The sequence below is a fragment of the Ovis canadensis genome, chromosome 11, assembly GCF_042477335.2.
Source record: "Ovis canadensis isolate MfBH-ARS-UI-01 breed Bighorn chromosome 11, ARS-UI_OviCan_v2, whole genome shotgun sequence".
Lineage (NCBI taxonomy): Eukaryota > Metazoa > Chordata > Mammalia > Artiodactyla > Bovidae > Ovis > Ovis canadensis.
The window spans coordinates 53,462,437-53,479,274 of record NC_091255.1 but is presented as its reverse complement, the minus strand read 5'-3'; the positions used below and the strand labels follow the sequence as shown (position 1 = coordinate 53,479,274).

Below are 16,838 nucleotides of genomic sequence, written 5' to 3'. Positions count from 1 at the left end.
GTCCGCCTCTTTGCGACCCTATGGACTGTAGCCTCCCAGGCTGTCTGTCCATGGGGTTGCAAAGAGTCCAGGCAAGAATACTAGAGTGGGTTGCCATTCCCTTCTCCAGGGGATCTTCCCGACACAGGGATGGGACCCGACTCTCCTATATTGCAGGCAGATTCTTTACCATCTGAGTCACCAGGGAAGCCCAGAGGAACCTAATTCCTAGAAACTTACTCCTGGAGAAATCAGAAAGGGAGATGTTGGGGCAGGGGCTGCTGCCTGCAGTTTACTGAGGCAAGCCATCCCATCTTCAGCCTTTCAGCAGCTCAGAATGGCTGTCCGGCCATCTACGCTTCCTGGGGCAGTGACCGAGCCCTTGGCCCACTGGGACAGGCAGGCACCACAGCGAAGCCCGGGATCACAGGGCTCAGCCGCCTTCCAGGCTGCGAGGGCGTAGGGAGGGTGAGGGTTTGGGACATTCCTTTCCCTTTCCTCGAGGGAGGGGACAGTGGATTCTTCGGCGCACAGGGACTGCACGCCTGCATGGCTCGGCCTCTCTCGGGAGGTTTTCTTGCCAAAGTGGAAGGAAACTCCTCTTGGGGTAGGAGTGCTCCAGGCAGGGTGCCAGGAGGAGCAGCAGGCCACGTTTTGCAGACGGCCTCGGGCTTGGCATGGCCTCTCAGAAGGCCTTGGCGGCTGGCGCTTGCCCTCCACAGATCGCGGACGGGGTGTATGAAGGCTTCCTCAAGGCCCTGATCGAGTTTGCCTCCCAGCACGTCTACCACTGTGACCTGTGCACCCAGCGCGGCTTCATTTGCCAGATCTGCCACCACCACGACATCATCTTTCCCTTTGAGTTTGACACCACAGTCAGGTATGCAGACGACATGCCCGCCACCCTGCCCCACCACCCCCACCCAGGGGCTGGGTGGGGGGCAAGTCCCAGGTGCCACTGCATGGGGGACCAGCCGAGCCCTCACAGGACCCCTGCCTCCCCCGAGCCACCCGTCTTCCTAGGGAAGAGGTAGCTGCTGCCCCTTTGAGTTACATGGGGAGGACCTCACTTTTGTCCTCTGCAAACAGGTGGAGGAGGGGCTGGGTGAGTTTCTGGCCTGGAGTGCTGGCACAAGGCCAGGCACAAAGTGGGCACCTGGTGGGCAGTACCTCCCACTGCCTCTGCCCCATAACGATTGTCCCCAGTCATCACTCATTATCAGAAGCCTCTAAATAGAAAGAGGCCTCCACCAAACTTCCATTCCAACCCATGTGGGAGTGGAAAACTAAGCCGGTGGGAGTACCCGTTCATTTTCAGTAGGTGTCCCCAGACCCAAACTCGACCCCCCAGAACAGACCTGGGGCTGAGTTTTTTAAGCCGTAGAGTATTTGGAACACAGGCAAGGAATCAGTGAGTCTCAGCAGTATTTATAAGAAGGGAAATAGAATAGAGGGCATTGGTGTGCATCATGGGGCTTAGAGATCAGCACTGCGGCGGGAACCTTTTGTCCCAGGATGGAGAGGCAGTGCCCATGCCTTGCGTGGCCGGGTCTGGTCAGGAGCACTGACCAGCCTCGAGCCCTGGAGGCTCGAGGTCCCAGCAGTGCTTGCGGCTTTCTCCCAGGTGCGGCGAATGCAAGACCGTCTTCCACCAGAGCTGCCAGGCCGTGGTCAAGAAGGGCTGCCCCCGCTGTGCCCGCCGGCGCAAATACCAGGAGCAGAGCAATCTCACCTAATCCCACCTCTTGTCCCCACCCGGGACCCAGGGCTCAACCATCCCAGCTGGGTTGGCCACCAGCCTGGCCACACTCTCAAGGTGTCACAGAGCCAGGAAGACTCTCAGATGAGACCAGAGCACTGGCCTACAAGAGGGAGCCCCGGGAGCCCCTGATGACACCTCCTGCCCCCTATCCATCTGCTCCAGGAGGCACGGACACCAGCAGGTGCCCCATGTCTGACGGTGTGGGAGGAGGGGGCCTTTGCACTAATTGGCCCAGCTCCCCTCACTGACACCCCATCCCCATGAGGGCTGTTCAACACTGTGGAAACAAGACTTGGGGAGCATTTTCAATTCCACATTCCTGATTAAAAGGTCTAGTTTTTTTATGGTGGGTTTTTTTCCCTTCATATTTCGACAGAAAATATTTTTTTATTCTTGACCCTCCATAAGTCACCCAAGAAATCCAGGCATTCTCACCCTGAGCAAATGTGTAGAAACCGCTCAGGCCCAGCCTGGAGGTGGGTGGTGGCTGGGTGGACCCAGGACAGAGCCCACCAGCTGGCGGGTGCCTTTCCTTTGCCCTCACTGGGCGCTTGCTGCTGACAGCTCCTGTACAACGTGCCAAACTGCCGTGGGCCAGGCAGGCTCAGTCCTGAGGACCACGTTCTTTCCCCTCCTCCACCCCCATCTGCTCCCTGGTCCCCCCTCCACCTGAAAAGCCCTTCAGTTTCTCTGTGTCAGAACCCACCCTCCATCCCTCCTGCAGCTCTCCTATAGCCTGGGATCTTGGTCCCGAAGGAGGAGGGCTATGACTCGGAACCAGCACTGTCAGCACTTTGAGCCTTCCTTGGTCCAGGGAAGGGTTGTCATCTAGCCCAACCCTCAGCCCTCTGCCCTCCTCACTCCTACCCCCGACTGACAGCCAGATGGGCAGAGGGTTGCTGCAGACGCATTTCAGGAACGCACCCCCGCCTGATGGACCTGTGGGGACCGAGGTAGGCTGGGTCCACACTGCCCCCCACCATCCTTCCACGAAGAGTGCCAGCCCTGCTGCAGAGATGCACAGAGACACGCAGGAGAAGCCACCTGTGGAAGGATGCTCAGCCAGTTTATGAAGCCATGAGTTCACTAAGTTTTGCTGGACTAGCCCAGGAGGGCTGCTGCCAAGAGATTGGAACATTTCATTGGAGCATGACTGCCTTTGGAAGGGGTCTTCAGGTGGAGCCTGAAATTGTTTTCAAAGTGATATTTAGACCCTGGGGCTTTGGGGGGCATGATTTCTCTGTTGCCTCCCCCCTATTTCTCCTGGACCCAGCAGGCCCCCCTCAGCCCTGGGACCCCCCTGACCATCTTATCTGTGCTCAGCTGAGATAGGAGGCCTCAGGTAGATATCCACCTGCACTGTCAAAAGATGAACCCACTCCCACCTCTCCCTTGGGGTGATTCGGCTGCTGAGTCACCTGCCCAGCCCTGTGGAGCTGGATAAATTGTGCAATAGAATGGAGGAGGTGGTGGGCGGGTCAGGAAAGGGGCTGTCACACAGCTTCTTTGTCCCCATCACAGAAGATAGTGCTCAGCGTACCAAAGCCTCCTAAACCAGAAAGTGGATCCTTAGCCCCACCCGCACTCCCAGCCAGCATTAATGCTCCACCAGAAACACAGCCTGATCAGAGCCATATTTGGTGGTCCTGGGGTGGGCAGCACTGCCTAAGCCCAGCCCTGTGAGTGTATTCTGTATCCCAGAAGATCCCTAGGTGGCAGTGGGAATGAGGCCCTGGAGAAGCCCACTTTGGTTCAGCGGGGCCTGGCACACCACACTCCCCACCTTCTCCGAGACCAGTAGCATTAAAGCTGACTGCCTCCCTCCCACCACCAAAAAGCTGCTGATGCTTTCAGATGAGTTGATTCACCCTCTTCACCTCCAGTGGAAAGCTGGTATGAACCTCAGTAGTGCCCACACTATTTTTAAAATTTCGTTTTATGCAATAAACTGTTTCTAGTGCAGGGCCCTGGCCCTGAGAAGTGCTTTGCCATGTACCGAAGGAACTGCGGCCATGTGACTTATGAGTGATTTTGCAGTAAAGACCTGCTGTTTCTAACCTGTGGTCTGGTTTCTGAATCTGAAAGCTTCCACTGACTGGGGGAGACCACAGGCCCTCAGATACTGTCTGATAGCCTCCACTGTTCTCTTCTCAGTCCCTGGGCACAGGGGAGGGCTGGAGGGGGGTGGTTATAGGTAAATGGCATGGCAGCGGTGGGGGGGGGGGGTGTAAATGGGTAAACATTTGCAAGCAGGGGGCTTGTGTGCCAGGAGTGAGCATGGAGAATAGTAAAAGTAATTCTTCAGTCTGCCCGCCCTCCTTGCCTCTCCTCTGAGTCAGCCCTTCCCCCGCCATGGGGTAGGATTTCAGGGCCTTTGGGGAGGTTTATTCACATACACTTATGTAACTGAAGCTAACGCCTGGAATCCCACTGTGATGGCTTCTTTCCTGTTCCTTAAATGTCAAAGCACAGACCCCTGACCCTGGAACGTGTGAAACCATTCACATTGGTCATCCAAGGTGAGAGAAGAGGCTCAGGAAGGAAAGGCTTGTGAGCAGGGCCGGATTCAGGGCTCATGGTTTCAGGGCTCCACCTGGCCTTGGCTGCCAGCTTTCCTCTGAAGTTCCAGCAGAAGTCTGGGGGGCAGGGAGGGCCTGCAGGAGGAAGCCCACTGCTGCCCTTGTAAAGACAGGAGAAGGAAACAGGCTAATTCCCAGGGAAATCAAGGTGCAGGAACTTGGGACTGAAAGATTCATGTCTGCAATTTCCTGTCCTTGAAGCAGCCTTTCGGGTCTTTGAGGAAGCGCCCTCTGCCCATTTTGTGAGCCCCAGCTTCGCTCGGGGGCAGCAGGTGGTGGGCTCGGAGGAGCCTTGAGGGACCTGGTGTGAAGAGGCGGGACCCAGAAGAGCACACGGCCAATGTGCTGCCTTTGGACTCAGTCATCCATCCTTAGCAAGGTGTTTCTGAGAATACTTGTTTCTCCCTTCCCCCTCCTGCCTAAAGGAGGATAGCGGATGGGGGGTTTGGAGACCCCAATTCAACCCAAGAAGAGGGCTCATCTCGTAATAAAATTAGTGATAATAATAACTCATCAGATGTGTGTCCATACAATGTGATGGTAACAATACGTTAGCCTGACCTGCTGCAGTCTATGGGGTCACAGAGAGTCACAACTTAGTGACTGAACACCAACAACAATCCTATGAAGTGCGTGTTACTGTCCCCAGTTTACAGGAAAGCAAACTGAGATGCAGAGATAAGGTGAGCATCTTGAGTTCAACCCCAGGAGGTTGTTCTGAGCTTTGACGGATAGGCTGGGGGTTAGGGGGGCTCCTCCCCCACAAGGATCAAGGCCAGGAGGTAGGGGAAAGGGGGTGGAGTAGAGCAGCAGTGGAGGGAAACCTGACCCGGCTTCCTCCCCGCTCATCCCACCGTCCAGGCTCTGCTGCCTTCCTCCAGGAGACAGCCAGGTGTGGCCCAGGATCCCCGGGAGGTGCAGGGGAAGGGGGTGGCGTCTGCGCTCCTCGGGCTCTGGCCCGTCCCAGAGAGGACAGGAAGCCAGGACACCGGGGATTGTCTCTCGCAGCCGCAGCCCCAGCCCCGGGAGGAAGTTCTGCCGGGTGCTCTCCGCCGGTGCCTCCCTCGCTATATTGTTGAACAGGAAACAGGGCAGCGCGGGAGCGGGGCGGTGGAGGAGGGAGCACCGGACGACGAGCCCCCCTCGCGCCTACCAGGACAAGTGGAGGCGAGGCCAGCGAGCGGACACCGAGGTGCTGGGCGGACTGGGCGGGGGTGCTGATCTGGGGTGGGGAGGGGGACTGCAGGTGGCGGGGTCCTCACCCGGCAGCACCAAGCACCCTTCGCGCACCGCTCAGGAGCCGGGGCTGAGCGGTCTTGGGAGGAGCGCGGCTCGGGACGGATCTTGCCCTCGCTCGGGAGGAGGTGGGAGGCGAACGGCTGCCCGCCGTCCTGGGACAGGAGAGGCCCAGGTGCAGGCCCCCTGCGCCGACTCAGGCGTGGGCGCCGCTGTGACTCTTGTCTGTCTCCCAAGCCGTGGACGCAGGGCACCTCCTGGTGAAGGGTCGGTCCTCTCGCTCCAGGGACCCTCCCCGCTCCCACGATCCCTCTCCTCTTCGCTCCCCCCAGGATCGGGGAAGGAGACGAGGACCGGGTCCCCTCCCCACCCAGCCAGTGACCCAGCGCTCCGGGGAGCGTCTCTGCAGCGGGAACCCCGCTCCAAGTTTTTCCAGGCCTGGCCGAGCTCAGTTCAGAAAGGGCCTGGGGAGGACGAGGATGGGACCGGAGCTGCAGTGCCTGCAATCCGGGTGGTTCAGAATGCAAATAGCCTTGCTAGGACTGGGGACGCTCCAGCTAGACGGCAAGCGGGGTCGAGCAGTCCTGAAGCATCTCGTCCGCGGGACGCAGAGCCTCTTGGAAGCCTATCCCGAGCGTGGGGGTGGGGTGCGGCAGGGGCCTGACCCTACCCTCCCTTGGCTCCACTCTTGTGCCTTCCGTGCCCCTTCGGCCGCAGCCCTCCCTGCCCCTGCCCCTGCCCCTGCCCCTGCCCCTGCCCCTGCTCCTCCCCCAGGCCTTCTCCTGCTCAGGTCCCGCCTCCAAGGCTCCACCGGCCCAGGCGGATTTCTTCAGGCTCCGCCTCGCCCCTCCCAGACACCGCCGCTTCGGGAACTGAAGGCGGTCCTTCCAAGCGTCCCTCACCTTCTTTGCTCTCCTTGCCAGCTCCAGCTCCCTGAAGTCTCTCCAGCCAAGCCGTCTGAAGCCCCGCCCAAGGAGATGGCAGGGCCCTAACCTGCATCCATCCGCCGGCTCCACCCAGCCCGCCCATGGGCTCCTCGAGGCCCGCCCTGCCGACGTAAGTGAGAGGCAGGGGGTCCGGGGAAGGTGGAGAGAAGGGTGTCCTCCTAAAGCTTGGTTGGCTTAGCTCCAGTCAGCTCACGGACCCGCGTCCAGGGCGCAGTGTGCTCAGTGGCTGTTTACACTCCTTCCCCGTCTAGGAAAGTTTGAGAAAGTAGGGAAGGAGCGCTAGGCGCCCCGCGGCCAGACGCTGTGCCTTGGATCCCTCAGACTCAGAGGCCGAGCTCCCACCTGCACCTGCGGGTCGCAGGTCACCGTCGTGGGGCAGTCGGTGTGGCCGATGTAAAGGCTTGGAGGCACCAGCCTCACAGACGGGCTTCCAGTTGGGCTGTGACTCCGCTCCCCTGACACACCTGGGGCCAGGCTGAGCCTGCGGGAGGGAGAGTGGGTTGTGGTGTTCACTCCGGGATAACTTTGGGGGTCCCTTGGGTACACCGCACGGATAGTCACTATCAAAGAGTGCATTCTCTAGGGGCCACTCTCATGGGTCAATATAGAGACCGCAGGGCAGGGGGCAGGCAGCAAGAGCCAAGCCTCTCTCTCTGGACGTGGAGGTGGGAGCCGGAGCGCAGGGGGCGGTGCTGGTCTGTCTGGGCGGGCGGGGCTCCGGGGTCACGTCTGTGGCTAAGCCGCTGGAGAAGAAAGAGAAACCAAGAGAACCGGTTTCCCCGGCCTTGGCAGTCGCAGCCCCTTTTGCCAAGGCCCTTGGACTAAGCAGGGCAGGGACACTCCCAGAGTAGAGCGAAGCAGGGGCCGCTCCCAGAACCTGCACCCCAACTCTGTCCCCCTCGGGCCTGAGGCGCACGCGCCGGGGTGGGTGGCTGGGGTGATAGCTGCCAAGGACGCGATTTCCTGAGGGTTCCTGGAAGTGTCGGGACAGGGCAAAATGGAGGTATGGGCTATTTTTCCCACTTTACAAATGCGGAAACCGAGGCCCAGTCAATTTTTATACACACGTGATGACAACTTTATCACGGGCTGCTGCTGCTAAGTCACTTCAGTCGTGTCTGACTCTGTGCGACCCCATAGACGGCAGCCCACCAAGCTCCATCCCTGGGATTCTCCAGGCAGGACCACTGGAGTGGGTTGCCATTTCCTTCTCCAATGCATGAAAGTGAAAAGTGAAAGTGAAGTCGCTCAGTCGTGTCCGACTCTTTGCGACCTCGTGAACTGCAGCCTACCAGGTTATCGCGGGCAGTCCCCTCCAACCAGCCTTAAAGCTTCCCTGGCTTTAAAGCCGGACCGTTGTTAGCCACCATCTCCCCACCGAGGGATAGAATTTTATACTCCAGGCCGCAGAATGAAAGGGCTGTCTTAATTCCATCGCTGCATGTAAGAATTAAAACCGTAGAGATTATTTCACCCAAGCCCCGCGTTTTAGAGATAGGAAAACCGAGGCCCGTAAGTACACGATTGTAGCTTCGGGACTCGAAGTCTTCGGGCTCCCCTGTGCGGAGCGCGGCCCTCTCGGCGGCCCTGACCTCCGCGCCCCTCCTTCTCGTCGCCCACAGGGACACGCGGCGGCGGCGATGGCGGCGGACGTCGAGGGGGACGTGTACGTGCTGGTGGAGCATCCCTTCGAGTACACGGGCAAGGACGGGCGCCGCGTCGCCATCCAGCCCAACGAGCGCTACCGACTGCTGCGCCGCAGCACCGAGCACTGGTGGCACGTGCGGAGCGAGCCGGGCGGCCGCCCCTTCTACCTGCCGGCGCAGTACGTGCGCGAGCTGCCGGCCCTCGGCCACCCCGCGCCCGCCCCGCCGCCGCCCGCGCCCCTCCAGGGCCCCGCAGCTCCGGAACCGCTCGCCTATGATTACCGCTTCGTGAGCGCGTCGACGCCCGCCGCACCCGACGGTGGCCCCGCGGAGCCCCGGGGCCGCGCGGGCTCCCTGTGCGGCCGAGCTCGACCGGGCGCGGCCACCCAGCGTCGAAGCCTGGCGCCTGGCTCGCCCGCCTGCCTGTACACGCGGCCCGCGGCGCCCGTGCGGCCCGCGCAGTCCTTGGACGACCTGGCCCGCACCGCCGCGCCCCCTGCCGGCCTCCTCGGGAGCGCAGGCGGCTTCAAGGCCTGCAGCGTGGCCGGCTCATGGGTGTGCCCGCGGCCCCTGGCGCGCAGCGGCTCCGAGAACGTCTACGAGGCCATCCAGGACGTGCGCGGCCCCTCGACGGAGCAGCGGCCGGAGCAGGTATGCTACTGGGAGTCGGGAGCGGGGAGACCGGGGCGGGGGTTACTCCCCCGCTCCAAGAGCCCGGACGCTGGGAGACCCTCTGAGCCTTAAGTCCCGGCTCGACGGAGCAGCAGTGTCTGCCGGCTTTGACCAACTCGCTCACGCCGAGCCTGACTTTGCTCAACCACGAAACCAGAGGGGTACAGGCACACTCAAGATTTCTTATCTGCAGTTCCCAAATGCCAAATCTCCCTGGAGCTCAAAGGGCTTCTGTAACTCAGTTAATGGCAGAATTTAACTTGAGCCGATGTGCGGCCGTGGGCAGCCTTAGTATACCCCATTTAGTGTGAATATTTAAGTTTTGCTGTAGAAGTTCAAGTAAACCCGATACGGTGCCGCCCAAGCCTTGCTGGGAGCGTTATGCCCCCTGTAGCAGGTGCGGGCCCGTTACCTTTCTAAAATCCAAACCATTCCAAAACACATCTGGAATGAAATAAGGGATGGTGGCGGAGTGCCGCCGGCGGCTCTACCTGCCTCGCGTTTCTCACATGAGCTTGGGCTTTGGAGGAGATAATGGATGTGAAAGTCAGGGGTCTGCTTCCTTTTTTTGGCTGGTTCCAACATTTTAGTTCCTTTTTAAATTTTTTTTATTTCGATGGGTTTGTTTCAGAAATAAGTCCAGTTATAGTGAGGATGTTCTTTTTGCCTCAGAATCTGGTTATGTAAATTTGGGGATTTCTGAAATAATATTTAAATATGATTTTTAAAATAGGGGCACGTTTTAAAAACTCTTACAACCTCAGAATACTTTGCTGGCCCGGACTTATTCAAGTTTAGGGACTTTTCCGGGAAAGATGGGGGGAGGGGTTGGTGCCCAGGCCCCCTTCTGACATCTGCTGCGGCTGTGTAATTATGGGCAATCCACTTCCTCACTGAGTCTCAGTTTGCGTTTAGACCAAGAGGCTAGGGGACGGTGGAGAGATGACTCCTGAAACTTGTGAGTCTCTGATTTCCTTTTTTGGACCCAATATGATTATAATAAATATTGATGCCTGCCACGTGCGGAGACTGAGTCTGGGATGCCCAGAGGAAGGACGCACCGTCCCCATCTGCGAGGCCCCGGGTCTTCACTCTTCCTGGTCTTCTTATGGCGCAGTGTTCAGGATTTGAGGCTATACAGACTCGAATTTGACTCTGCTGGATCACCTGCCAGCTGCTAAACGAGTCACTTCATTCCCCCCGCCCTCTTGTATACACGCAGAACAATATCAAAGGATTCGAGTTGTTGAGAGCCTTAAAAGAGGTGAAGCGTGGAAGTGCTTGACACGTAGTAGGCGGTGTGCCAAGACTGGCTGAGGGCCCTCTCCACCTTCGCTAGTTTTTGCAAGGGGCAACCCGCCCTCTGGTGGCCACAAGGGAGAACAACGTGCGGCGGGCAAGGAAAGAGATCGAGGACCCTGAGGGGAGAGAGCTGAGGAGGTGGAGGGTGATGGAGCCAAACCCTTGCGTCAAGCGCCTCTGCCAGCCCACCATCTACCTATTCCATCTTCTCTGGAATGGCTGCACGCCTGCTCTCCTTGCCCCCGGCGCCGCTCCGTTTCTTCGGCAGACTCTCGCGCCTCTCCACACTCTTTGTCCTTGTGATGGTGGGATTATCTGTTTGGCTCTTGGAGGTGCACTCCCTTCTGGAGATGGGGGACTGGCCTTGCTCTCTGAACGCCAGCTCCTGGCATCGAGCCTGGGCCAGAGCCTTAAGGAGTGTGCTGAGGAGGGACAAGGAGAGGCAGCTCCCTTAACCATGAACCCGGGCTCTGCAAGTCTGCCCAAGGGGCATCACAGCAGAGCCCAGGACCACAGTGGGAGAAGATCTCCCGCCCAGATCCCAGTACCTCCTGAGCTCAAAGAAAAATCCCAGCAGCCAGCGTCTCCACCTCGAGCCTCCAGCTTCTGCAGCTGCAGTGGTGTTTTAGGAGTAGGTGGACATAGATGATCAGTGTAGGGAGCAGGGCTTGTACAGGGAGGAACTGAGGCGACTGCTGGAGACCTGGGTTTCCATCGCGATTCTCTGTTGAGTCGCAGCTCTGGCCCTAATTCACTGTGTGACCTCAACAAGTCACTTAGCATCTCTGGTCCTGTTTCCTCCCCTGTGTAATGGGAATGAGACCACGCTCCCTGTGGCCATGTTTTATTTGAGTGTCAGCTGTCGGCCTCCCTTGACACTCCATCCAGGACAAACTCCAGAGGAGGGGAGTTGGTTCCTTCCTGGGAAGGAGGTCCCACCCTGCTCTCTGTTCAGCAGCACTTAGAGGAGTTTCCTGAAACGTGAGCCTGCCTGTAATCTCCTTGGAGGAGAAAGTTCCCACCTTTCCCCCTCCATTCACTAAGTGTGAATTGATGGAACACCTGCCAAGCACCAGGTGAGCCTTTGGATCTAAAGGCGACCGAGGCACTGCTCCAGCTCTGGGGGGCTCACTGTCTGGGTTGGGAAACTGGCAGGAGGGGACAGATCTTCAGCGTGGGGCACAGGCCGTCGGTGATGGAGCTACTCGAGGTGCTGAGACGCGTGGGCAGAGGCGAGGTGCGAGCAGGTGTGGCACCTTTGGGACCTTACAGGTGGGGCTCAGGGATGAGAGTGTGGGGTCGGGAGTGGATGGTGTCTTGCTGAGCAGGGACTCATGGGCTCTCGGCAGGAATTTGGGCTTTATTCTGCAGCCATTGGAAGGCTCTCAGCAGAGAGGGGAAGGGGATTGAGGGAAGACCCTTGCAGCTGGGCCTTGGAGAATGACAAGGACCTTCGCGGTCTCCCAGGCACGCAGTAGTGGCGGGAGATTTGGGAGGTAGGCTGGGTGGGACCTGGTGGCCAATGGGCTGAGGGGGTGAGGAGGATATCAGGAGGAGCTCGCCTCCCAGCGTGCCCTCTGGCACTGGCAGTGGTGCTGTTTGCGGCCTGGATACTGGGGAGGAGGTGGTGGAGGAAAGAGGCGATGCCTACTCTGTCCGTGCCTGGCTCCAGTCCGGGACAGCTAGGACTGCTGCCCAGGAGGAGGCCCTCGGCATGTGATAGTGGAGTGATGGGGGTGGACAAGAGCGCCTGAGACAGTCCTGGGGCCACGGCATTCGAGACAGCCCTGGGGCTAGAGCGTTTGGGTGATAGAGGGAGGAGAGAGGAGCGAAAGAGGAAAGAACAGTCAGGGAACAAGAAGGGAAAGCAGCAGAGCACTGGCCCAAAAGCCAAGGAGCGTCCAGAAGAAAAGAGAAAGTGAGATAAAGGTCACTGGGCTTTATCGGAAGCGGCCACCAGAAGGTCAGTGGCTACCTTATCAGGAGCTGGTCCAGGGGTTGCTGAAGGCAGAAAGCAAAGGGTCAGGGGAATGAAGGCTGAGGACACAGGTGCAGAGTGTAGACAATTCTCAGAAGCTAGGCAGAGAGGGGAGACCCTGTGTGGCCAGATGTGGGTGTAAATCTTGGGTGGGGGCTCCCCAGAATCTCCTGAGAGGGGCAGGAAGACAGGGAGGCAGAGGATGGCGAGGAGGTAGTTGAAGAGATTCCATGCCAGGAGAAAGAAGTGAGGAGCAGAGGCTGGGAGCAAGGGGGGAGGAGGAGGAGGAGGGGAGAGGGGGAGGGGAGGAGGGGGAGGGATGTGTGGGTGGAGGTGACGTGGGGTCATCAGAGCAGGTGGGGACAGTGTCCAGTAGGTGGACCATCGGACAAGGGGAGAGGGTGGTGAGGAGGGCAGGATGATCGGCAGAGGCAGGGACTGGCGCCCCTAGAAGCGAGAAGCCTCTACCACATGGGGCATTTCACCAGTCACCCAGCTAGGCTAGCACGTAGTAAGCGCATGCTGTGGGTTGGCCACTGGGACACACAGCCTGGGAAGACGCAACAGCCCCTGTCTCAAAGGGGCTAACAGTTCCACGAGCTCTCACTCATCCTATGAGCTCTCACCCTCCCATTGCTCACTTTGGCAGCACATAAATTCAAATTGGAACAATACAGAGGGGATTAGCACGGCCCCTGAGCAAGGACGACACAGAAGTTCGTGAAGTGTTCCATATTTTAAAAAACAACAACTCATATTCCCAGTGGCTTGGAAGGCAGACCTGGGCACACCCCACACTTGACCAGAGTACAGACAGAGGTTCAAAGAGGTTTAGTGACTGACCAAAGGTCACACAGCCAGGAGGAGGCGGTGTCAAGACCAGATGCATTCCTCCAGGCCCCAAACCCCACGCTGACTCCCAGGCTGAGTCTCAGCCAGGCGGCTTTCAGGCCTGGCCGCCCCGTTCCCCTCAGCAAGGACAGTACAAGCCCAAGGCAAACAGGTATTCACCTTTCAGAGTGCCCGGTATGTGCCCAGCCATGTCATGGGCACCGGGGCAGAGAGGAGGCAGGAATTCTCTGCGCCTGATGGTGAGGTGGGAGAATGAGATGTCCCAGGAGAGGGTAGAGGGCCTTCCCTGGTGGCTCAGTGATAAGGGACCCACCTGCCAATGCAGGAGACACATTCAATCCCTGGTCCAGGAGGATTCCCTGGAGAAGGAAATGGCAACCTGCTCCAGTGTTCTTGCCTGGGAAATCCCATGGACAGAGGAGCCTGGCGGGCTGCAGTCCATGGGGTCGGACACAATCGGTAGCTAAACAATAATAACTGGAGAGAGGTAGAAGCACCCCTTCCGAGGAGGGAGAGGTGGCGGGGGAGGAAAGTGGAGGACTCTACCGGTCCTCCCCGCCCCCCACCCGCCACATGCTGCCAGGAGGCAGTCTGGGAACCCAGGGAAGCCGGGTGAGGAAGGGGCCTCTGTGACTCCTCCCCAGAGACTGCAGGGCCCACCCCTGGGCCAGGGGCCGTTCTGCCCCAGGGATTTCAGGGTGTGGTCACCACCGCGCCCTAGAACGACTCAGAGGTGGGAAGGGCCAGGCTGGCCACCTGGACTGGAGCCCGCCCCTGCCGCTGGGCATTGGCCACTGGGAGGAAGGGGTCACAGCCCCAGTGTCCGCAGTGTCTTAGGCAAACGGCCCAGGAGGCGCCGCACCTGAGCAGCTTCCAGACGGCTAGGAGCCCCCGGGCGCTCCTTCCTCCTCCTCGGCCAGACCGGTGAGTGACCAGGAAATGTGCCCTGGAGTCGGACCCTGGGGGAGGAGGGGCGCGCCACGCGGTTTTCCCACACCCTCCTGCGTCCCCTCCCGATCATTCCGTCAGCCCACCCCAGAAGAGAACCCACCTGCTGACCCCTGCTGCCACGTGCCCTGCCCTCCCCTCTGGTTCCCAGCCCCGCACTCCGTGGGACAGACTCCAAGGGCAGCCCCAGGGAGCTGTGACCGAGATGAGGGAACTGGCCTTGGGCAGACCCAGCGGGATCCCCCTTTGGGACCAGCTGGCAGGAGGGGGGCTTCTGTAAAGGAGGGGGTGGTCAGAACAGAGGAGCGGAGGCCAAGTAGAGGGACTCACGTGTCCGCTTGTCCGCCCTCCCTTCTAACAGCTCTCCCCACTGCCCAGTTAGGATAGCTCTCCTAGAGTGGCCCAGCTGGTTTCTTTACACCTGGCCTGAACTCACCCTCCCCGTGACTCACCTGCAGCCCCAAGCTGACCCAACAGCCCCACTGCCCAGCCTATGACCTGGTTTCTGAAAGAGTATGTCCTAGGGGACGCCCCCTCCCATGCTTACCCACATTGCTGGCCGCTGAGAGCCCTCCCTGCCCACTGTTCCCAAGGTAGAAAGGCACAGCCTCCAGCCCTGCAGGCTACTGTCGCTGGGTGGTCCCCCCACCCCTACCCCCACCCCCAGCCTGGGTCTCACCTGGTTCCCTTCAGCCCCCAGGCTTCCTGAGACAATCCCCTGGCAAGCCCACCAGCCTCCCCACTTCCTCCCTGAGCTCCGCAGCTTGCTTCGCCCTGTTTCTATTTGCTCTGTTCTTCCTGGAGCTGTCGATCCTATAGTGGGAGACGATGGGCAGTGGTACCAAATGCCAGCCCTCATGGCCGGTCAGTGTCACGTCCTGGGCACAGGAAAGCCCATGATCATGACGGGGTACCCGATGATCAGAACACAGTCACTGTTCCATGGCAGAGTGTTGGGGCGATTTGGAGCTGGATCTAGGTGGGGCTTCCCTGATGCCTCAGATGGTAAAGAATCTGCCTGCAGTGCTGGAGACCGGGATTCATTCCCTGGGTTGGGAAGATCCCCTGGAGAAGGGAATGGCTACTCACTCCAGTATTCTTGCCTAGAGAATTCCATGGACAGAGGAGCCTGGTGAGCTACGGCCCATGGGGTCGCAAAGAGTTGGACAAGACTGAGCGACTAACACTTTCACTAGGTGGAGCAGTGAGGGGACACTTGATGTTGGTTGGTGTCCAGTGGAATGGGGCTGCTAGGGCTGGGCCCCGGGGAGGGGTGCTTGCTCAAATTCAGAGACTCTGTTTCCAAACTGAGGAAAGATTGTGGTGGGGGGGGATTTCCAGAGCTGCTGCCTTGGTGAGGTGAGGCCTGCAGGGCCCTCTGTCCAGCCCCAGCTCTGGGCTCCATGCCGCCGCCCTGCATCTCTCCTTCCCCTGCCTGGAGGTCCGCAGCGAGCATGAAGGGGAGCAGGTCAGGGGTATGTGCCTAGGCTTCGCATCTGTCCTAGAGGCTGCAGGCACTTGGGCCCGAGAGGGGCCTGCCTCCAATCCTGCCAGCCATCTTCCTTCCTCATTATGCAACTGGAGGATCGTTGCCTGGTCTGAATTTGCAAATTACTGTTTCCCCGGTAATGGCTTCCCCGTGGCTCAGCGTAAAGAATCCACCTGCAGCCATAACAGACATGGATTCAACTCCTGGGTGGGGAAGATCCCCTGAAGGAGGGCATGGGGTGTATTGCCTGGAGAATACCCACCAGTTCCCTTGTGGTTCCGCGGGTAAAGAATCTGCCTGCTATGCGGTAGACCTGGGATCGATCCCTGGGTTGGGAAGGTCCCCTGGAGAAGGGAAAGGCTGCCCACTCCAGTATTCTGGCCTGGAGAATGCCATGGACTGTATAGTCTGTGGGGTCACAAAGAGTCGCACGCGTTGAGCGACTTTCACTTTCCCTTCACATTCTGCCTAGAGAATCCCATGGACAGAGGACCCTGGAGGGCTACAGTCCGTGGGACTGCAGGGTCAGACATGACTGAAGCAAGGGAGCACGCACGTTCCCCCTATAAAGATAGTTTGTGTGAGTGTGTTTAGTTGCTCAGTCGTGTCCGACTCTTTGTGACTCCATGGACTATAGCCCACCAGGCTCCTCTGTCCATGGAGTTTCTCTAGGCAAGAATACTGGGGTGGGTTGCCATACCCCTCTCCAGGGGATCTTCCCCACCCAGGGATAAAACCCAGGTCTCCCTCATTGTAGGCAGATTCTTTACTATCTGAGCCACCAGGAAAGCCCATAAAGGTAGTTTAACCCCATTACAAACATTTGGATAATGGGGGGGATTTAAATCTAATGATTCGGGGTTTTGGTTTCTCTCCATCCATTCTGCTTTCCTAGGCTTATATGTTGGGGAGTTTTACAGACATAGGGTTGTCCCAGTGTATGCTGACATTTATGATGCACTTTTGCGCTTCCACATCTCTTGACTCAGTAAAAAGCAGGTAATGCTACCAGGCACTGGAAACAATGAAAAATCAGAGGTGGTCCCTGCCTGAAGGTAGCTTATGTTCCAGAAGGAGCGACTGACAAATAAATGACAGTTACACTATTCTGTGGTGAATTCCAATGCAGGGTGCTATGGGGCACACGTGCAAGGAGCACACCCGCCTCCATCCCACGTCTCTCAGGCGAGAGGGAAATCGACAATACTGTCCAAGGAGGTGATCTCAGAGGTGAAATCTAACGGCATCTACAATTCAGCCTCCTGAGAAACCTTCTGGACCTGGTGCTTTGTCAGTGGCAGATTTTATTTATTAATTTTGCTCATCAATGGTAATTAGTCTTTTTAGGTTTTCCACTGGTTCGCTAATTTTGGCCATGTCATTTTTTATTTATTTTTGGCAGTTTTTTACTTTGCCAGGGAAGTGTTCCTTTTTTCTAGATTTGTAAA

General features: G+C 58.5%; 2 protein-coding genes and 1 non-coding gene across 9 annotated transcripts in view; all 3 read left to right on the top strand.

Annotated features, from left to right (window-relative positions):
- The window catches only part of PLEKHM1 (pleckstrin homology and RUN domain containing M1), a 57,743-nt gene extending 53,945 nt beyond the window's left edge, over positions 1–3,798 (top strand). For both annotated transcript variants that reach the window (XM_069543690.1, XM_069543689.1), the window contains 2 exons: positions 702–859; positions 1,604–3,798. In XM_069543690.1, the coding sequence (XP_069399791.1) occupies positions 702–859; positions 1,604–1,715 (270 nt within the window). In that variant the 3' untranslated portion in view covers positions 1,716–3,798. The remainder of the gene's footprint in view (positions 1–701; positions 860–1,603) is intronic.
- A 1,526-nt stretch (positions 3,799–5,324) lies between these two features.
- The window catches only part of ARHGAP27 (Rho GTPase activating protein 27), a 36,854-nt gene continuing 25,340 nt past the window's right edge, over positions 5,325–16,838 (top strand). The window contains exons 1-3 of one of the 6 annotated variants that reach the window (XM_069543679.1): positions 5,325–5,512; positions 6,480–6,612; positions 8,126–8,800. In XM_069543679.1, the coding sequence (XP_069399780.1) occupies positions 8,144–8,800 (657 nt within the window). In that variant the 5' untranslated portion in view covers positions 5,325–5,512; positions 6,480–6,612; positions 8,126–8,143. Of the gene's footprint in view, positions 5,513–6,437; positions 6,613–8,125; positions 8,801–13,012; positions 13,878–16,838 lie in introns of those variants that run through there. The other 5 variants (XM_069543678.1, XM_069543687.1, XM_069543680.1 and 2 more) reach the window with 5 other exon arrangements.
- Positions 12,735–12,841, top strand: LOC138415515 (U6 spliceosomal RNA). Its single transcript, XR_011247273.1, has one exon. It is a non-coding gene; the product is annotated as a U6 spliceosomal RNA (small nuclear RNA).